This window comes from Camellia sinensis, chromosome 9 (assembly GCF_055761805.1).
Source record: "Camellia sinensis isolate YWXY chromosome 9, ASM5576180v1, whole genome shotgun sequence".
Taxonomy (NCBI): Eukaryota; Viridiplantae; Streptophyta; class Magnoliopsida; order Ericales; family Theaceae; genus Camellia; species Camellia sinensis.
Genome location: NC_138969.1, coordinates 4,478,930 through 4,494,919, shown reverse-complemented (window position 1 = coordinate 4,494,919; position 15,990 = coordinate 4,478,930). Strand labels below are relative to the sequence as shown.

Here is a 15,990-nt window from a genome sequence, read left to right as displayed (position 1 = left end):
TCAAACTTATTGATTTATTGACTTATTTTAATCATATTACATTTCTATTTTTTTTGGCACATTTTTTAAAAAAGAGTAAAAAAAAATTCAAAAAAAATCAATCAATGTGTTTGGTTTTAAGTTTTTGAATTCAATTTTTTAGATATTGAGTTTTTTTATTTTTCATGTTTTTTTTTAAATTTTTAGTGAATATTTTTAAAATTTTAAGCAAATTTTTTATATTTTTTTAGATGTACCTTAGTTAGATGTATCTAAATAGTAAAATATTTGTGAAAAAATATTTTAAAAAATTAATAAATACACAAAAATATGAAAAATGTACTGAATTTTTCATTTTTTATTGTATTTTTGATATTTAGTGAATTTTTTAAAGATTTTTTTCATAAATATTATATTTTTTAAGTATATTTATGTTAGGTGTGTTTAAAAATTAAAAAAATTACTTAAAATATTAAAACAGTTCAGTAAAAATAAAAAAAAATGAAAAATGAAAAAAAATAAAATTTTATAAAAAGAAAATTTTGAAAATAGAAACCAAACAATGGGCCATGGGGCCCAACATCACCTTCGTAATTTCAGTTGACAAAGTGGATCAGAACGAAAGTGTCGGTCCTAATGCCGATTACGGGCCCATATACCATACAAACTGTATAAAGCGGGGTTTAGAGGCAAAAAAGATTCAACAGTTGGCTTTTTCCAGCAGCACAACCGCAGAGGTTTCTGATTTTTTCTCAATCTAAACTACTACATAGAGAGAGAGAGAGAGAGAGAGAGAGAGAGAGAGAGAGACGTTTCGTCTTTGGAGGACTCATCTCATATCATTACACAGAGACGTCATTTCTTCGGACTCCTCAACCCCATCGGCCTTGTCATCTCACCTTCTTTCGTTGCTTGGTATACACAATATCTCTTATCTCCATTCTCTTTCTATCTCTTTGTTCCATTTTTATGACCTAATTGATGCTCCTTTCTCTTATTTTTATTGTGTTGATGATTTGGTGCATTTTGATGGACTAGTTCCGGTTTTATGATTACTTTATTTGTCATTTGATCGAAAATCGTTGTTTCGGTTCCAACTTTATGATCTCGTATCGTATTGTTTTGATCTTTGATTTGATTCAAGTGTCCCCATCTACTTGAAAGCTGAACGGACTGTTTGGATCGTCTTTGCTTGTATTTTTGTTCGTCTTTCATTCATTAGATCCGAATTACCAACTCAGACTTCATTTTGTAGGTTCACTCTCTCTTTTTGTATATATATATATCTTCTATTTATCCATCTATACTACTATATAATTGAAGCTTGTGATGGTGTTGACACAATGTGACATTTTGATTTTTGAAAATGTCCTTATAGCCTATTTAGATTACAAAATTATATGTCTTTCTATCTGTGTGTTATTAGTGGTGTTTTTTTTTGTTTCGATTGATGATCAGATATTTTGTTATTTCAAGAAAAATTATTTAGAAATTACAAGAAATCATGTTTTACATCTGGCTAATGCCTATTTTATTTGACATAACTCTTTGCTAGGATCTTCGATTTGCCTGGATTTGTCTAGAAAACGGAAGATGAATAGGGAAACAAAATTAATGAATTGCCAAGAGAAATGATTTTTTTAAATGTCTATTATATATATAACGGGAGTGTGAGAATTTTACTCAGCAAAATTAATGGTTACTTTTGTTATATCACACGTTTAGTAGCTACGCAATAAAATTTCGGGAGATTATAAGTCATTCTTCATAATGCTTGGACAATTGTAATGTTGTAGGAGTTAGTGACAAAGTGTGTGGTATTGATATTTGGGGTGCTGCTAGTGTCCAAAACATAACTTAATGGCATGCTACCATTTTCTTATAATCAAATCTTATTTTCTAAACAACTTATGCAACGATGCTGAATTTTTTTGAATGATCAGATATAAATATAGAGTGCTCACAATGCAAATAATTATCTGACATTGTATACCTTTGGACTATGTATTATCTAAGTTCACATTGTATTGTGTAATCATTTTATTCATTGCTCTTGGATTTCATCTCTTTGCTTATGGATTCTCCTTTTTATATAAAAAATGTTCACCATTCCTTTGTTGCTATAACTATGATCTTCCTACTTTCACTTGGATTTGTTTCTATGCTTTGCTTGAACTTGATTCCTCTCACATATGCCTACATGGGCTTCTCTTATAAAGCCACCTATACCTAAGCCTCTGTTTGGATTGATGATTTAGGAGGGGAAGAGTTGGTAACATCATGTTGATAAAATGCAATGTATTATTGATTGATATATTGATGTATTGTTCTTGTGTTTTGAATAAAGAGGTACACTCTCCGTTATATAGGAGAGAACATTACAAACATCATCATGTCAAAAGTGGATCCACTAACCGAAAGTAAATGCACTAATCTAAAGCCTAAAGCACTAACATAAAATATATTAACATATTTTAACAGCCCCCCGCAAACTCAAGGAGGATAGAAACTAACCAACTTGAGTTTGGAGAGAGGAACAAAACAAGAAAATACATAAAAATAATAAAAAAAAAAGGATAGGAGACACTGTATGGTCGTGTCAGACCATTGGTGAAGACACTGAATGGTGGTGTCATAACGTTGTAGAGGACACTGTATGGCGGTGTCAGACTGATGTAGAAGACAGTTTATGGGGTCATGTCGGACCGTTGTAGAAGACAGTTTATGGGGTCATGTCGGACCGTTGTAGCAGACAATGCTGTGACAGTTGTTGGGACAGTTTACGGAGTCTTGCTGGACCCTTGTAGAAACTAACCGGAATCAATGTCGGGACAGTTTACAGAGTCTTGTCGGACCCATAAAGGAGCTAACCGGAATCAATGTCGGGACAGTTTATAGAGTCTTGTCGGACCCTTAAAAAAATACACTGTATGATGGTGTATATAGGCTGCCCAAATATATATATATATGGATATATATAGTGAGCCCTCAAAAGTCGCGCCCTCAAAAGGCGTGCCCACTCCATCAAAAGGCGTGCCATCAAAAGGCGTGTCCAATCATCAAAAGGTGTGCCGGACATGATGGCGAGGCACGTGGGCGCCTTGGCTTGCGCGCCCGTTTGTCGGCTGGTGGCAAGAGGCGCGCGATGCGCGTGGCTGCCTCGGCTATAAGACAGAGGCTGAGGCTGAGGCAAAAAACCTGCGAGAAACCTCTGAAAATCCTTCGTGTTGCTGAGAAAGAGAGTTCCTTGTGCTGAGAGAGATAGTCTGTAACACTTTGTTGCCCAGAAAATGGCGTCATCGTCTTCCCGTGGATTGCTCACCCTCTTTCCCGACCTCAACGAGTCAACAAGAGAGAGAACTGGTGCGGTGGCACTGGAACCGCAACCAAGTGCCCCGGAGTTTGCTCCGTTGAACTTTCCGATGCGGTCTGTGGAGCAAAAAATGGCAGGGCAAACAGATATTGAAGCCAATCAATATACACTGAAGTCATGTGTGGAAACCATGACTGCGGTTACAAATTTGTCGAACCGGCTGCAGAGTAGGACAAATGAGGTGCAACATTTGAACGCTCAACTGGCTCTGCTCCAACGCATGTATAAGGATGCGCGAGCAGAGATAAGCGTGCTAAGGGCAGAAAACAAGGAGCTGAAGCGGAAGGCCACTGTGATGTTCCGATTTGGAGGTCCGCCATATGCTGCAGTGGAGGAGTATGGGGGAGTGATCATGCCCAGTGGAGTGGGAAATACGGAGGCAACACCGGCAAGGACCGCCCAGGACGGAGGCAAGAAGAAGAGACCTGCAGCAGAGTAGAGAAGAAAAATCCCGCCTGTGGATGTTTTGTTCTTTTTTTTTTTTTCTTTTTTTTTTTGTGTTTTGTTTTGTTTTGTTTTGTTTTTTTTTTTTTTTTATGTAAAATGGTGATCGGGGTGAGCCCCGACATGAATAAAATAAGGGAAAGTTTGGTGTGCAAATCTGTATATATATATATATATTTTTTTATGTATTTATTTAGTTATTTATTTGTTTTTTTTTGTTTTTTTTTGTTTTTTTTTAATGGAAAAGGGAATATAAAAATAAAATAAATAAAGGTAATATGGCAAAGGATAAGAGAATATAATATATTAGACAGGTTTGGTGGGAACCTGGTGTGGATTGAAAAAGAAAAAAGAAAATATGACTCGTTATGCATGTGCGTGTCGGCAGTGTGAATGAGTGTGTCTGGGTGTAATGATAAAGAAGAAAAGAAGTGGACAAAAGTTGGGCGGTGGTGAGGAACTGGTAGTTTTTTGTTTTTTGTTTTTGTTTTTGTTTTTTTTTTTTGATTTGAAAAGAAGAGATAAAAAAAATAATAAAAAAATAAAAAATAAAGAAACAAAGTAGTGGGCTCACGTGGATGAGTGGGGGTAAAGGAAGGAAAAGAAAGAAAGGTGAGTGGATGGAGGGCGTGGAGGTGTCTGGGTCTGTTTCTTCATATCACCCTCAAGTGTGGCCTCCTTGGTAGAGAGAGAAGAGGCCGAGAGAGATAGAGAGAGAGAGCTCGGTTGTAGTTGTCGGTGGTAGATTCCCACAAACGGATGAGAGACACAACTTCAGAAAGAGTTTGGTCTGATGAGCTGCCATCCTTTCTGTCAAGTTCATCGGCAACATCCAGTCTAAAAGATGAACAGCATGAAGATGTGAAGATCCTCGGAGGTAAATGGTAAGGCAAAGATGCCTACAAGTGAAGATGTGAAGCCCCCTCGATTCGGGTACGGCTTGCCCCGAATTCCGAAAAGGGAACTGGAAGAAAGGTGATGCCTGTGAGGTCGCGCACGGCGTGTTCGAGTACTGGCTCCATCCGGGTCGGTACCGGACTCAGCCATGCAAGGACGGTCCGAGAACTCCCGGATCTGTGGAGTCCTATGATGGGTCTCCTCTCAGGCTTGCGATGGAGGGTTCTTGTGCTAAAGGGTTGACTTTTATGTCCTCGCTGGACTGGAATCGGGTCTTTGGATCTGGGTTGGTCCTTCATTGAAGGACGAGGTCATGAAGATTATGCCGGTTCAGAAGCAGACTCGGGCCGGTCAGCGAACCCGGTTCAAGGACTTTGTTGTTGTTGGTGACTCGAACGGTTACGTAAGGCTTGGTGTGAAGTGTAGCAAGGAAGTTGCGACTGCGATTCGTGGTGTGATTATACTCGCGAAGTTGTCTGTGATTCCGGTGAGGATGGTTCCGACTGTGGAGTTGCAGCGGTGGTGGCTTGACAGTGTTTGGATCAATATGTGACGCTTCTGCTAACTCCGAATCAAAACAGCGGGAGAGAAGGTATGTGTAGAAAAAAATTCCAGCGGGCAGCGAAGGCAAGGTTGCCGGCTGGCTGCCCGCCGGTGAGAAAAAAAAAATACAAGCCTAAATCTTATAGCTCTGATACCATGATAAAATACAATGTATTATTGATTGATATATTGATGTATTGTTCTTGTGTTTTGAATAAAGAGGTACACTCTCCGTTATATAGGAGAGAACATTACAAACATCATCATGTCAAAAGTGGATCCACTAACCGAAAGTAAATGCACTAATCTAAAGCCTAAAGCACTAACATAAAATATATTAACATATTTTAACACATGTTTGGATTGGTTGCAAGGAGTGGAAGGGAAGTGCATAGCGTTGTTGGGAGGGGGAGAGAGTACAAACATTTTCAGCACTTCTCTTCCCCTCCAAATTTGGGAGGAAACAAAGGGGAAGTGAAAGCTTCTCGTAATAATATTTTGGAATACCTAGTATGGCCCTCAGTTATATTTTAAACATTGCATATGTAACCTATGCACCCCTTCCCCTTTATGATTATTCTCTTACCAAACGAAGAGAAGGAAAAGTAATTCTTCCTTCCCCTTAATTAAGTATTGTCAAACAAAACAAGAGTGAGGATACTTCCCCTCTTTTCTTTGCTCCTTTCTTCCCTTCCCCTCACAACTAACACTTCCCTTTACTCCCCTCCCTTTAATCCAAATGGAGTGTAAATGGTTCTTTGGGATCAGTGAGGTTGGAGTGGAATTTAAATGTGATCCTAATCTTAGAATGATAAATTTCATTGATACATTGTAATGTGGCACAACCTTTTTTCCATCCCATTTTTTTTTTTTGTGTGTGTGTTGCATGATGAAGAAGCATTTCCAGGATAGTATGAAATGTCAGCAAACAGTATTGTAGCCCTATGTATGTTTGATTTTATTTTTCTTGTTTTGCAACTACCTTGCCTTGGTTATGTGATTATTGCTACTATCATTATCATTATCACATATTGGATGTAATGGCAGTCTGCAAGGTTTTCAATGGAGTACAAAGAGGTGGAAGGTGTTCAGGGAGGTGTTCCCAAGATTGGTGCAATCTTCATGTCTAACATTGCAACAAAAGAAGAATGTTTTAGACGGAAAATTTTAGGCCTTCCTTCTGCTCAGGCAAACTTTGTAAAACAGGTTAAAGCTGGAATGGTTTTATTTCTATTCGAATTTGAGAGGAGAGAGCTTCATGGTGTGTTTCGGGCAAGCTCTAATGGGGTAATGAATTTAGTGCCCCATGCATTTAGTTCGTCGGGGAGTCAGTTCCCCGCACAGGTATGGATGCTTTACCTGATGATCCCCCCCATCCCTTTATTTTTATTTAGTTCTTTATAAAATTACTTTGGTAGTATGTTGGGAGAAAGTTTGGAGTCAAATGGTTGTGGCATGAGGCTTGGATTTTCTCGCTATCATATTTGTGGATTTTGACCTTTATATCTCCTTGCAGGTTCGTTTTACCCCTATTTGGTATTGTAGTCCACTTTCTGAACATGAATTTCGAGATGCTATTAAAGAGAATTACTTTTCAAGGAACAAGTTCAACTTTGGACTGTCTGAAGATCAGGTTTGGTCTCTCCCCATCAAGCTGACTTCAAATGAAAGGAAATATTAGCTTCTGAACTATTCATTTCCCTCTATTTATTTTTCTCTTTTCCTCTGGTTCATGTGTAGGTTCGCAGGCTACTATGGTTGTTTAATTCAAGAAAGTTAGAAAATGAACAACTACCCGAGAGACACTTTAGTAGGCAAGCCAGCGAACCAATTGGGAAAGACAGAAGAGAAGCTGGTAATGACAGGATTTTTGTGAGAAATAGTGCTGAAAAATTTGTCAAGGAAGATGGTCTCAACCCATCCATCAATACAAAATTTTACGAGTACTCTTCAAGTAACGTTAGAAGACCTTCAAGTAATGCTAGAAGACTATATGATGACAGATTTCTGAAGAGTGATGGAACAGAGAATGAACTTAGTAGTGACAATTATCATGGGAATGACATCTTGACGGAGCAACCCAGAACATCTTTAGGTAAAAGAAGAAGAGATCATGATGGCAGGTCTTCAATGCAAGATAGGATAGAATATGATTGTGATGTGGACAATATCTGCATTGACCACCCAGGGGATTCCTTGTGTAAATCAGGGAGAGAAGCTGAAGAAAGCCAGCTTCTTCCAAGTGACAGAATTGAAATTAAGCGTATCATGGACAGAAATATTGGGTCTATTTTTACATCTGAGTACCTTGCGGACTCTTTGGCTGAAGTACAAAGAGCCACCGATGATGTCAGGTTTCCAATAAGGGATATTTTGGGAGACAAACGTACTCCAGATAATGGTTTTGGATTGGTCACATCAACTGATCACCTTGAGAACCCTGCTATTAAAGCAAGAAGAACAACTGATGATCACAGATTTTTCATGGATTGTAGGGTAGAAAATAACTGTAACTTGGACAATGGTCTTGAGCCAATCATCTCCACTGATTGCCAGGAGAACCTTTTGGGTGGAGTGAGAAGAGCAAGTGATGATGGGAAATTTGTTCTAAATGGTAGGATGGAAAGTGAACATCATGTGGACAATGGTTTAAGGCCGTTCTTATTGGCCAAGTACTTGGAGAACCCTCTTGGCAAAGTGGAAAAAGAAACTGATAATGCCATGTTTTTGATGAGTGATAGAGTGGGAATGGGAAATGAGCATTTTGCAAACCAACTGGATTATGGAAGAAAAGAAAATGACCGTGATAGGTTTTTGGCGCGCATGAGTATGGAAAATGAACATAAAGTTGGCAATAATCTTGGGCAAGTCATCTCAACTGTGCACTCTGGGTATCCCTTGGATAAAATAAGAAGAGTAGCTGATGAAGGCATGTCCTTAAATATCGATAGAGTGGATAATGCATTCAATATGGAAAATTGTTTTGGGCCTCCATTGTCAACTGGGTTCAGCGATTTTTGTCAGTCTAGGCAAAACCCTTCATTCTATTCAAGCAAGCCCCAATTGGAAACAAATTATTCTTTTTGTCAAGATCAACAAAAGCCTTGTTCTGCATTCCCTCGTTCAATGGAACAAAAAACCTTTGAGTTCTCTTATCCAACATCTCATGATGCAATTGTTACAAGAGCTTTTCCTTATGATCCTGAATTCCCCGACATTCATCATAGACGCTCATCATCTGTTGCGGTTGATTGCACTTCTTCTCACTCAGTTCGAGATTTTACTCCTCATCGGAGTTCTTTTGGGAATGTCTTTGATTCTTCTGTGAAACGGGCATCACCATATCGTTTGGAGGCAAAAGATTTAAGCCAGAACCTTGATGTTGCTTCTAATTGTGTAAATAAAGTTTCCTTGCCGACCAACCCCAACCATTCCTTGTTGAGTGGTGGATATGGAAAGGTGGAAGCAAGAGTCACTGGTCATGAAGTCTATAAAGAGCCTCTATTTTCCAAGTCCAGTTCTGCTTCTATACCTATTTCAAGGAGCGAAATCTATGAGAGGCAAGCCAAGAGCCCTTACGTTGAGTTTGGTAAGCATGGCGATGCATCACAAAGCAGATACAAACATAAAATTCCACAGCATGAGACTAATCAAGCGTTTAGAATCCAGGATGCTCCTTCTTTTGACAACAACATGGGCGATTTACAATGTGGTTCTTCCCATGAAAAATCATACAACAGTTATATTGAGTACTACCAGCATTCAAAGGGCATGTGCGCTGATTCTAAAAGTGAGAGAATTAGCGTTTTTTCTCGTTTGACTTCAGCATCGGAACTACCTGGGCAAGAAAATGATACTTCGGATTGTGATGAATGTGATACGGATGCATCTGTCGATCAAGTCATGGACATGCTACATCAGAGACTGAATCACAGGATAATGAAGCCAGGAAAGCTTCCATTAGTTAGACGGCATGATATGGAGAACATGCGTAGGACTAAAAGGCGGGATACGATTTACAATCAAATAGCGTGTGATAAATTGACAATGATGAAAAATGATCTTGAACAAGTTATTGATGATAATTGCGATGACATAGCGAAAGAGACACGTGTTGTGGATTTTAGGCGCCGGAGTGAAACTAGGAAAATTCAGGGTGGGACCAAAACAAAAGGTTCTGTTAAGACTGTAGTTGATGAGACAAAAGGCTCTGTGCAGAAACCAGAGCATAAGCGCAGAAAGTTGGTTAGGCCGGTGTTTGGTAAAAAAGAACAGTTGGATGAAGGTTTAAGCAGCGATGGGAATTCAAATCTGCAGCTAAGCTGCGATGATTCAGTTAAAAGTCAAGAAAATGAGAGCCGTTCATCGCCAAATGATTTGTTGGTGCAGTTGACATCTGCAACTAGTTGTGGAGGCGATAGTGCTAATGTTGAACAAAGTTCAAACTGCAGAGAAAAAAATTCTGAAAATTGTGAGTTGGTTTGGCTGGTTTCTTGCAGAAAAGAGTTGTTCCATGAAGACATTAACAACAATGCCAGTTTGAATTTGCAGCTATATTCTCATGAAGGTTCTATTACCAAAGAGAATACTGAAAGCTGTGGTAACATATGTGAAGTTGGTAATACCAATGGAGACAGTTCAGATTGCAGAGAAAGAAATGCAGTAAATGGTGGGTCATTATTGACATGCGATGAGGGTAAAGATGGGAAAAAGAGCCGTACCTGAAGATGGACTAGGGGAGCTTCCATTTGCACACCACATTTCTTTCAGTTCATACCATTTTTTTTTGTTTGTTCAGATATAAACTAGTGAACAAAAATCAATAGTTTGGATATCAACTACCAAACAAAAACTCATGGTTGGAATATCAAGTGCTGAATCGAAGGTATAGCCGAACTATGGGTTTCTGTTTGATAGTTGTATTTGAACCATTGATTTTTGTTCAGGTGGTATTTGAATGGAAAAAATAGTGTGAACTGAGAAAAACAGGTGACTAAACAGAAGCTTCCTCATGAATGAAGGATGGTGGTTGTCAAATACCTAGCATGCACACAATGGAGAACAGAAATGTGTAGGAGACTTGTTTCCTGCCCCTCAACTATATTATGATATTTCTTCTGCTGATGAGAGGCTTTTTGTGACGCTTTTTTGTACAAGTATTTTTTTTTTTTGGTTGTAAATTTCAGTTTAGTAATCAGATTTCACTTTTGCTCAATTAAGGATAAGAGTCTTGTGATACTGCCATATGTTTTTATTTCTATTCTGTATTTTGGATTCTTTTAACAGGACATTATTTGTACTCGAAATAAACCTCAAAATTTGTGAATCAGTTTTTTGTTTTCAGTTTTTGAAAATATAGAAAATTTGTGGGGCCAATTGTTTTTGAAAATTATTTCTATTTCTTCCCCCTTTTTTGTGTGTAAACAACTACCTTTTAGAACACCTACAGGTTTAGTTTTGATTTTTGAATTTTTTTTTTTTTTTTGGGGACATTTCAATAATGTAAAACTTCTTCCTTTTAAAATTTTGCTGTTATTGTGAAACAGTTCCGCTACGTCGCTCGAAAACTTACCCCCCGAATCCCCCGAAATTGATAAAGGTGAGTTTTTAGATCACTGTCAATCTACCAACACCGCGCGTGAAATAGAAGAAGAAAAGAGAGGAGAGAGAAAGAGGAGCCCGTCGAAGAAGAATACCACTGAGATCGACCACCGACGACCAGCAAAAAACTCTGCCGAAGTGACTGTGTTGTTCGGCGTTTCTTCTTCTGAGGCCTATGTTTCTTCTTCTTCATTCTGTTTCTTGTCCAAGGGTATGTCTCTGTTTCTTCTTCTGAAACCTAGTTCATAGAATGCTACTGTTTTGTTAGTAATGCATTTATTGATTTAGTAGTGGTAATCTTTGTACATAATTTTATAGAAACCTAGTTGATTTATACATAATTTTATAGAGGGAAATGTTTGAGAACTCGACCGGAGAGGGAATTATGTATAAATCAGCTAGGTATTATCAGACTCCAAAATTATGTTTATAGAAACCTAGTTCAAAAATGGTATTATCCACAAATGGATTTCTGAATTTGTGGACTAACCTAGTTCATTCTGAATTTCTGTGCTATTCATCTATTTGTGGATTTCACAAAAATGAATTTGTCGATTTCAGAATTTCTGTGCTGTTCATCTAATTGTCCAAAGACAATCAAGAAATCCATTTTTGTGGACTAACCTAGTTCATTCTGTTTCTTGTCCAAGGGTATTATCCATTTTTGTAATTAAATGTGTCTCAATGTGCTCTTTGTTCTAAGTAATAGGTTCAAAACCCAGTTAAGTCATTATGCATAAGTTTTTTGTATGAACAGAACTTGTTTTGGACAAACTGTTTCACACTTTGCATTTGAGTTTGATGAACATAATTTGTGTATGAACAGAACTTATATGAACATAACCATAATTTATGAACAGAACCTGTATGAACATAATTTGTGTGATGTATACAAACTGTTTCACACTTCGCATTTGAGTTTGAAGGTACAATGGACATTGATTCAAACCATCCTACATTGAGTGGGGGTGAGGAAGTTGAGGAAGCAGAGAACAATCCTTCATTAAATGAGAGTGACGAAATTGAAGAACCTAAGAAGGGGATGTGGTTTACCTCAAAGCAAAAAGTTCACGAGTTTTATGCAAAATATGCTAAAAACCTTGGATTTGCTATAGCTTACAGAATACAGAATGTTAGATCGGATGGAAAGGTGAAATACTTTGGAATTGAATGTACTCGGGCGCAGAAGAGGACAAAAAGATCAGAAGTAAACCCCCTGAAACCATATTTGTTATCAAAAATTGATTGTAAAGCTAGGATAAGAGCGACCATACGCATGATTTAATTCCTAGCGACTCACGCCATTTTCCAATGAATAAGAGGATTCGTACTCCTGTGAAGAGAAGATTAGAAATAAATGATGAAGCAGGAATAGGGGTATCTAGGAATTTTCATTCTATAATTGTTGAAGCGGGGGGATATGAGGCATTAACATTTGATGAACGAGATGTAAGGAACCACATTGAAAATGCTAGAAGATTGAGGCTTAGGGTAGGAGACGCTGAATCAGTTGCATTTTATTTTCATAGGATGCAACAAGAAAATTCAAACTTCTACTCTGCAATTGACTTTGATGTAGATGGTCGCATTCAAAACTTGTTTTGGGCGGATGCAAGGAGTAGGGCGGCTTATAAAGCATTTGGGGATGTTGTCTCATTTGACACGACCTATCTTACAAACAAATATGATATGTCGTTTGCTCCGTTTGTAGGAGTTAATCACCATGGACAGTCAATCTTGTTTGGTTGTGGGCTATTATCTAATGAGAACACGGACACTTTTGTTTGGCTATTCAAAGAATGGTTGAATTGTATGTCAGCCACTCCTCCAAATGCTATTATAACTGACCAGTGCAGAGCCATGCAAAATGCCATACAGATTGTCTTCCCAGAGGCTTGACATCGTTGGTGTTTATGGCATGTAATGAAGAAAATTCCCGAGAAATTGAGAGGATATTCCCAATATGAAGCCATCAAATTCGCTTTACAAAGTGCAGTCTATGATTCTTTCAGAAAAGATGAATTTGATGGGAATGGCAAACGATGATTGAAAAGTTTAGCCTCCATGACAACGAGTGGTTGGGAGTATTATATGCTGAGCGACATAGGTGGATTCCTGCCTGTGTGAAAGATATATTTTGGGCTGGCATGTCAACTACACAGCGAAGTGAGAGCATGAATGCGTTTTTTGATGGCTATGTCAACTCAAAGACTACTTTAAAGCAATTTGTTGAACGGTACGACAATGCATTGAGAAGTAAGGTGGAGAAGGAGACCAAAGCAGACTTCAAATCTCGAGACAGATTGTATGATTGTTTAACGGTGTATGAGTTTGAGAAGCAATTTCGTGCAGCCTACACAAATGCGAAATTTAAAGAAGTTCAAGTAGAATTGAAGTGACTACGGTATTGTCATGCGAATCTTGTGAAGAAGGAGGGATCCATTTGTACCAATCATGTCAAGGAAGTTGTGCTTGTGGGTGAGAAAATGAAGAAAGTTGAATTTCTTGTTTACTTTAATTCAACTGAATTTGAAATGCAATGTGTGTGTCGGTGGTTTGAGTTTAGGGGGATCGTGTGTGCCCATTCCCTTAGTGTGCTCATTGAGAGGAGCATATATGAGGTTCCTAATAAGTACATTATGTCGAGATGGAGAAAAGATTTGGAAAGAGGGTACACATGTATTCCAACAACATACACGAAATCCGGGGCTGCCCTCAATGCAAAGGTACATGAGAACTACCACAAGACATTGGATGAAATTATAGAAATTGCTTCCAACGATGATGGTAAACACAAAGCCATTCAACTTGGGTTGAGAGAAATCAAGGAAAGAGTAAGAAAAGATGAATCTCGTTGTGCGAGTAATGTGTCACCTTCTAGTAGTACTGTCCCACCTTGTAGCAGTAATGTGCTACCTTGTAGTACTACTCGCAAGGTGCTTAGTCTTTTGGTTGCTCGCCGAAGAGGCCGTCCATGTACGAAACGGAAGGTGAGCAAGGTGGACGAAATAGTGAATCGGTTAAAGGGAAAGAATAAAAAGGCAACAAAAGTGCAGGTATATTTTTTAATTTTTTGCTTATATGTAAATTTCTGAATTTCTTTTTGTCTAACTTTGTCACCAATGTGTGTTACTATAGGGTTGTAAGATGGGTCAATGTGAACCTCGTAAGTTGAATTTCGGTTGTACGGATGGAATGGAAAATAATATGTACGATCAGGTATGTGTTTCATGGTCCACTCAATTGGTTTTGTATGGTATTTATTTAAATGTTTGAACTTATTAATGATATTTTGTTTGGGAACAGGCTAATGTATCATAAGGTGTCGGAAGCTCAATCCTACTATTTTCCTTGTATGGACGGGACACAAGAGAGCGCATTGCAAATGGTGGACAAAGTTGGAAGCTCATCTTTGAGTGAATCAGGAATGGCGAATATAGATGGTTCAACTTTTGTCGACTTCAATATAGATGTGGATCCAAATGCTCAATTTTTTTTTAGTTTCGTAGTATGGAATTTGTAACACATGCTGAACAGATATTTTATTTTTTGAACTGGTTTTTCTTAACACATGCTGAACAGATTATATTTTGAAAAAGTTATATTGAAACAGGTTCTGTATGTTTTTAACAGGTTATATTTGATTCTGAACAGCAGATTCTGTTCAAACAGGTTCTGTAGAATGTATTTATATTCAAACAGATTATGTCAAGATCAGTATGTTCAAACAGATTCTGTGAAGATCTGTATGTTCAAACAGATTCTGTTAACAGGTTTTTACAGATTTGAATGTGAATTTTTGGACAGATTCTGGAATGAATGTTAACAGGTTTTAACAGATCTGTATTATCTGTATTTTTGGACATGTACGAAACAGATTCTGAATTTTTGGACAGGTTTTAACAGATTCTGGAAGATCTGTATTTTTTTTCTGTGAACTTGTTTTGAAAGGAGTAGAATGAATGTGACAAATTATGTGTTTGGACATTCTGTGTTGTGTCACAAAATTCTGTGTGCAGTTTAGAATGAATATGAATTCAAATTTGTTGGTTTGTGAATGACAAATATGAATTCTATCCAGAATGTGAATTGTAATTTGTTGGTTTGCCTAAATTGATTTTGGAGCTCTTCAAGGGGTCAGTTGGTGACACGAAAACTGTTAAAAAATAATGTATTATTGATTGATATTGATGTATTACAAGATTGATTAATTACAATTCCTATACAATCTATATATAGAAGAAAATGTGGTAGTAGGTGTAGTGGAGGTGATAGTGGGTTAGGTGAAGTGGAGGTAGGTGAAGTGGAGTGTGTAGTGGAGTAGGTGAAGGTAAAGATGGGAAATTCTAACAGCCCCCCGCAAACTCAAGGAGGAGAGAAACTAACCAACTTGAGTTTGGAGAGAGTAACAAAACAAGAAAATACATAAAAATAAAAAAGGATAGGTGACACTGTATGGTCGTGTCAGACCGTTGGTGAAGACACTGTATGGGGTGTCATAACGTTGTAGAGGATAGAAGACAGTTTATGGGGTCATGTCGGACCGTTGTAGAAGACAATGTGGTGACAGTGGTTGTGACAGTTTACGGAGTCTTGCTGGACCCTTGTAGAAACTAACCGGAATCAATGTCGGGACAGTTTACAGAGTCTTGTCGGACCCATAAAGGAGCTAACCGGTATCAAATGTCGGGACAGTTTATAGAGTCTTGTCGGACCCTTGTAAAAGTGGCACCCTCAAAAGGTGTGCCCAATTTTGTCAAAAGGCGTGCCATCAAAAGGCGTGCCCAATTCATCAAAAGGTGTGCCGGACATGATGGCAAGGCACGTGGGCGCCTTGGCTTGCGTGCCCGTTTGTCGGCTGGTGGTAAGAGGCGCGCGATGCGCGTGGCTGCCTCGGCTATAAGACAGAGGCTGAGGCTGAGGCAAAAAAACTGCGAGAGATATTCTGAGAGAGATTTCTGAGAGAGATTCTGTAACACTCTGTTTTCTGAGAGAGAGTTCTGAGAGAGATACTGTGTGACACTGTTGCCTAGAAAATGGCTGCATCGTCTTCCCGCGGGCTGCTCACCCTCTTTCCCGACCTCAACGAGTCAACGAGAGAGAGAACTGGTGCGGTGGCACTGGAAACTCAACCAAGCGCCCCGGAGTTTGCT

General features: G+C 38.4%; 2 protein-coding genes across 3 annotated transcripts; both read left to right on the top strand.

Annotated features, from left to right (window-relative positions):
- The first annotated feature begins 648 nt into the window (after positions 1-648).
- On the top strand, positions 649-13,669 carry LOC114271542 (uncharacterized). 2 transcript variants are annotated; one of them, XR_003632359.2, is made up of 5 exons: positions 649-894; positions 6,284-6,580; positions 6,753-6,869; positions 6,977-10,307; positions 10,783-13,669. XR_003632359.2 is itself a non-coding variant. In XM_028213156.2 (4 exons), the coding sequence occupies exons 2-4, from the start codon at positions 6,299-6,301 to the stop codon at positions 9,959-9,961; spliced, it is 3,384 nt and encodes a 1,127-aa protein (XP_028068957.2). In that variant the 5' UTR covers positions 649-894; positions 6,284-6,298; the 3' UTR covers positions 9,962-10,565. The 2 variants fall into 2 exon arrangements, 1 of the variants encoding a protein (XP_028068957.2); XM_028213156.2 differs by lacking the exon at positions 10,783-13,669 and having other exon boundaries at positions 6,977-10,565.
- LOC114271551 (protein FAR-RED IMPAIRED RESPONSE 1) lies at positions 11,769-14,474 on the top strand. The gene is given in 5 exon segments (XM_082888752.1): positions 11,769-11,987; positions 12,095-12,860; positions 12,863-13,893; positions 13,976-14,056; positions 14,144-14,474. Coding segments are annotated over 5 exon segments (2,112 nt in total). The 3' UTR covers positions 14,159-14,474.
- Positions 14,475-15,990: the final 1,516 nt, after the last annotated feature.

Bases quoted from the DNA above. Each gene is read 5' to 3' on its own strand.
- LOC114271542 (XM_028213156.2), top strand. From the start codon at position 6,299: ATGGAGTACAAAGAGGTGGAAGGTGTTCAGGGAGGTGTTCCCAAGATT. The intron at 6,581-6,752 runs GTATGGATGCTT...ATCTCCTTGCAG, and splicing joins GGAGTCAGTTCCCCGCACAG to GTTCGTTTTACCCCTATTTG. The intron at 6,870-6,976 runs GTTTGGTCTCTC...GTTCATGTGTAG, and splicing joins TTGGACTGTCTGAAGATCAG to GTTCGCAGGCTACTATGGTT.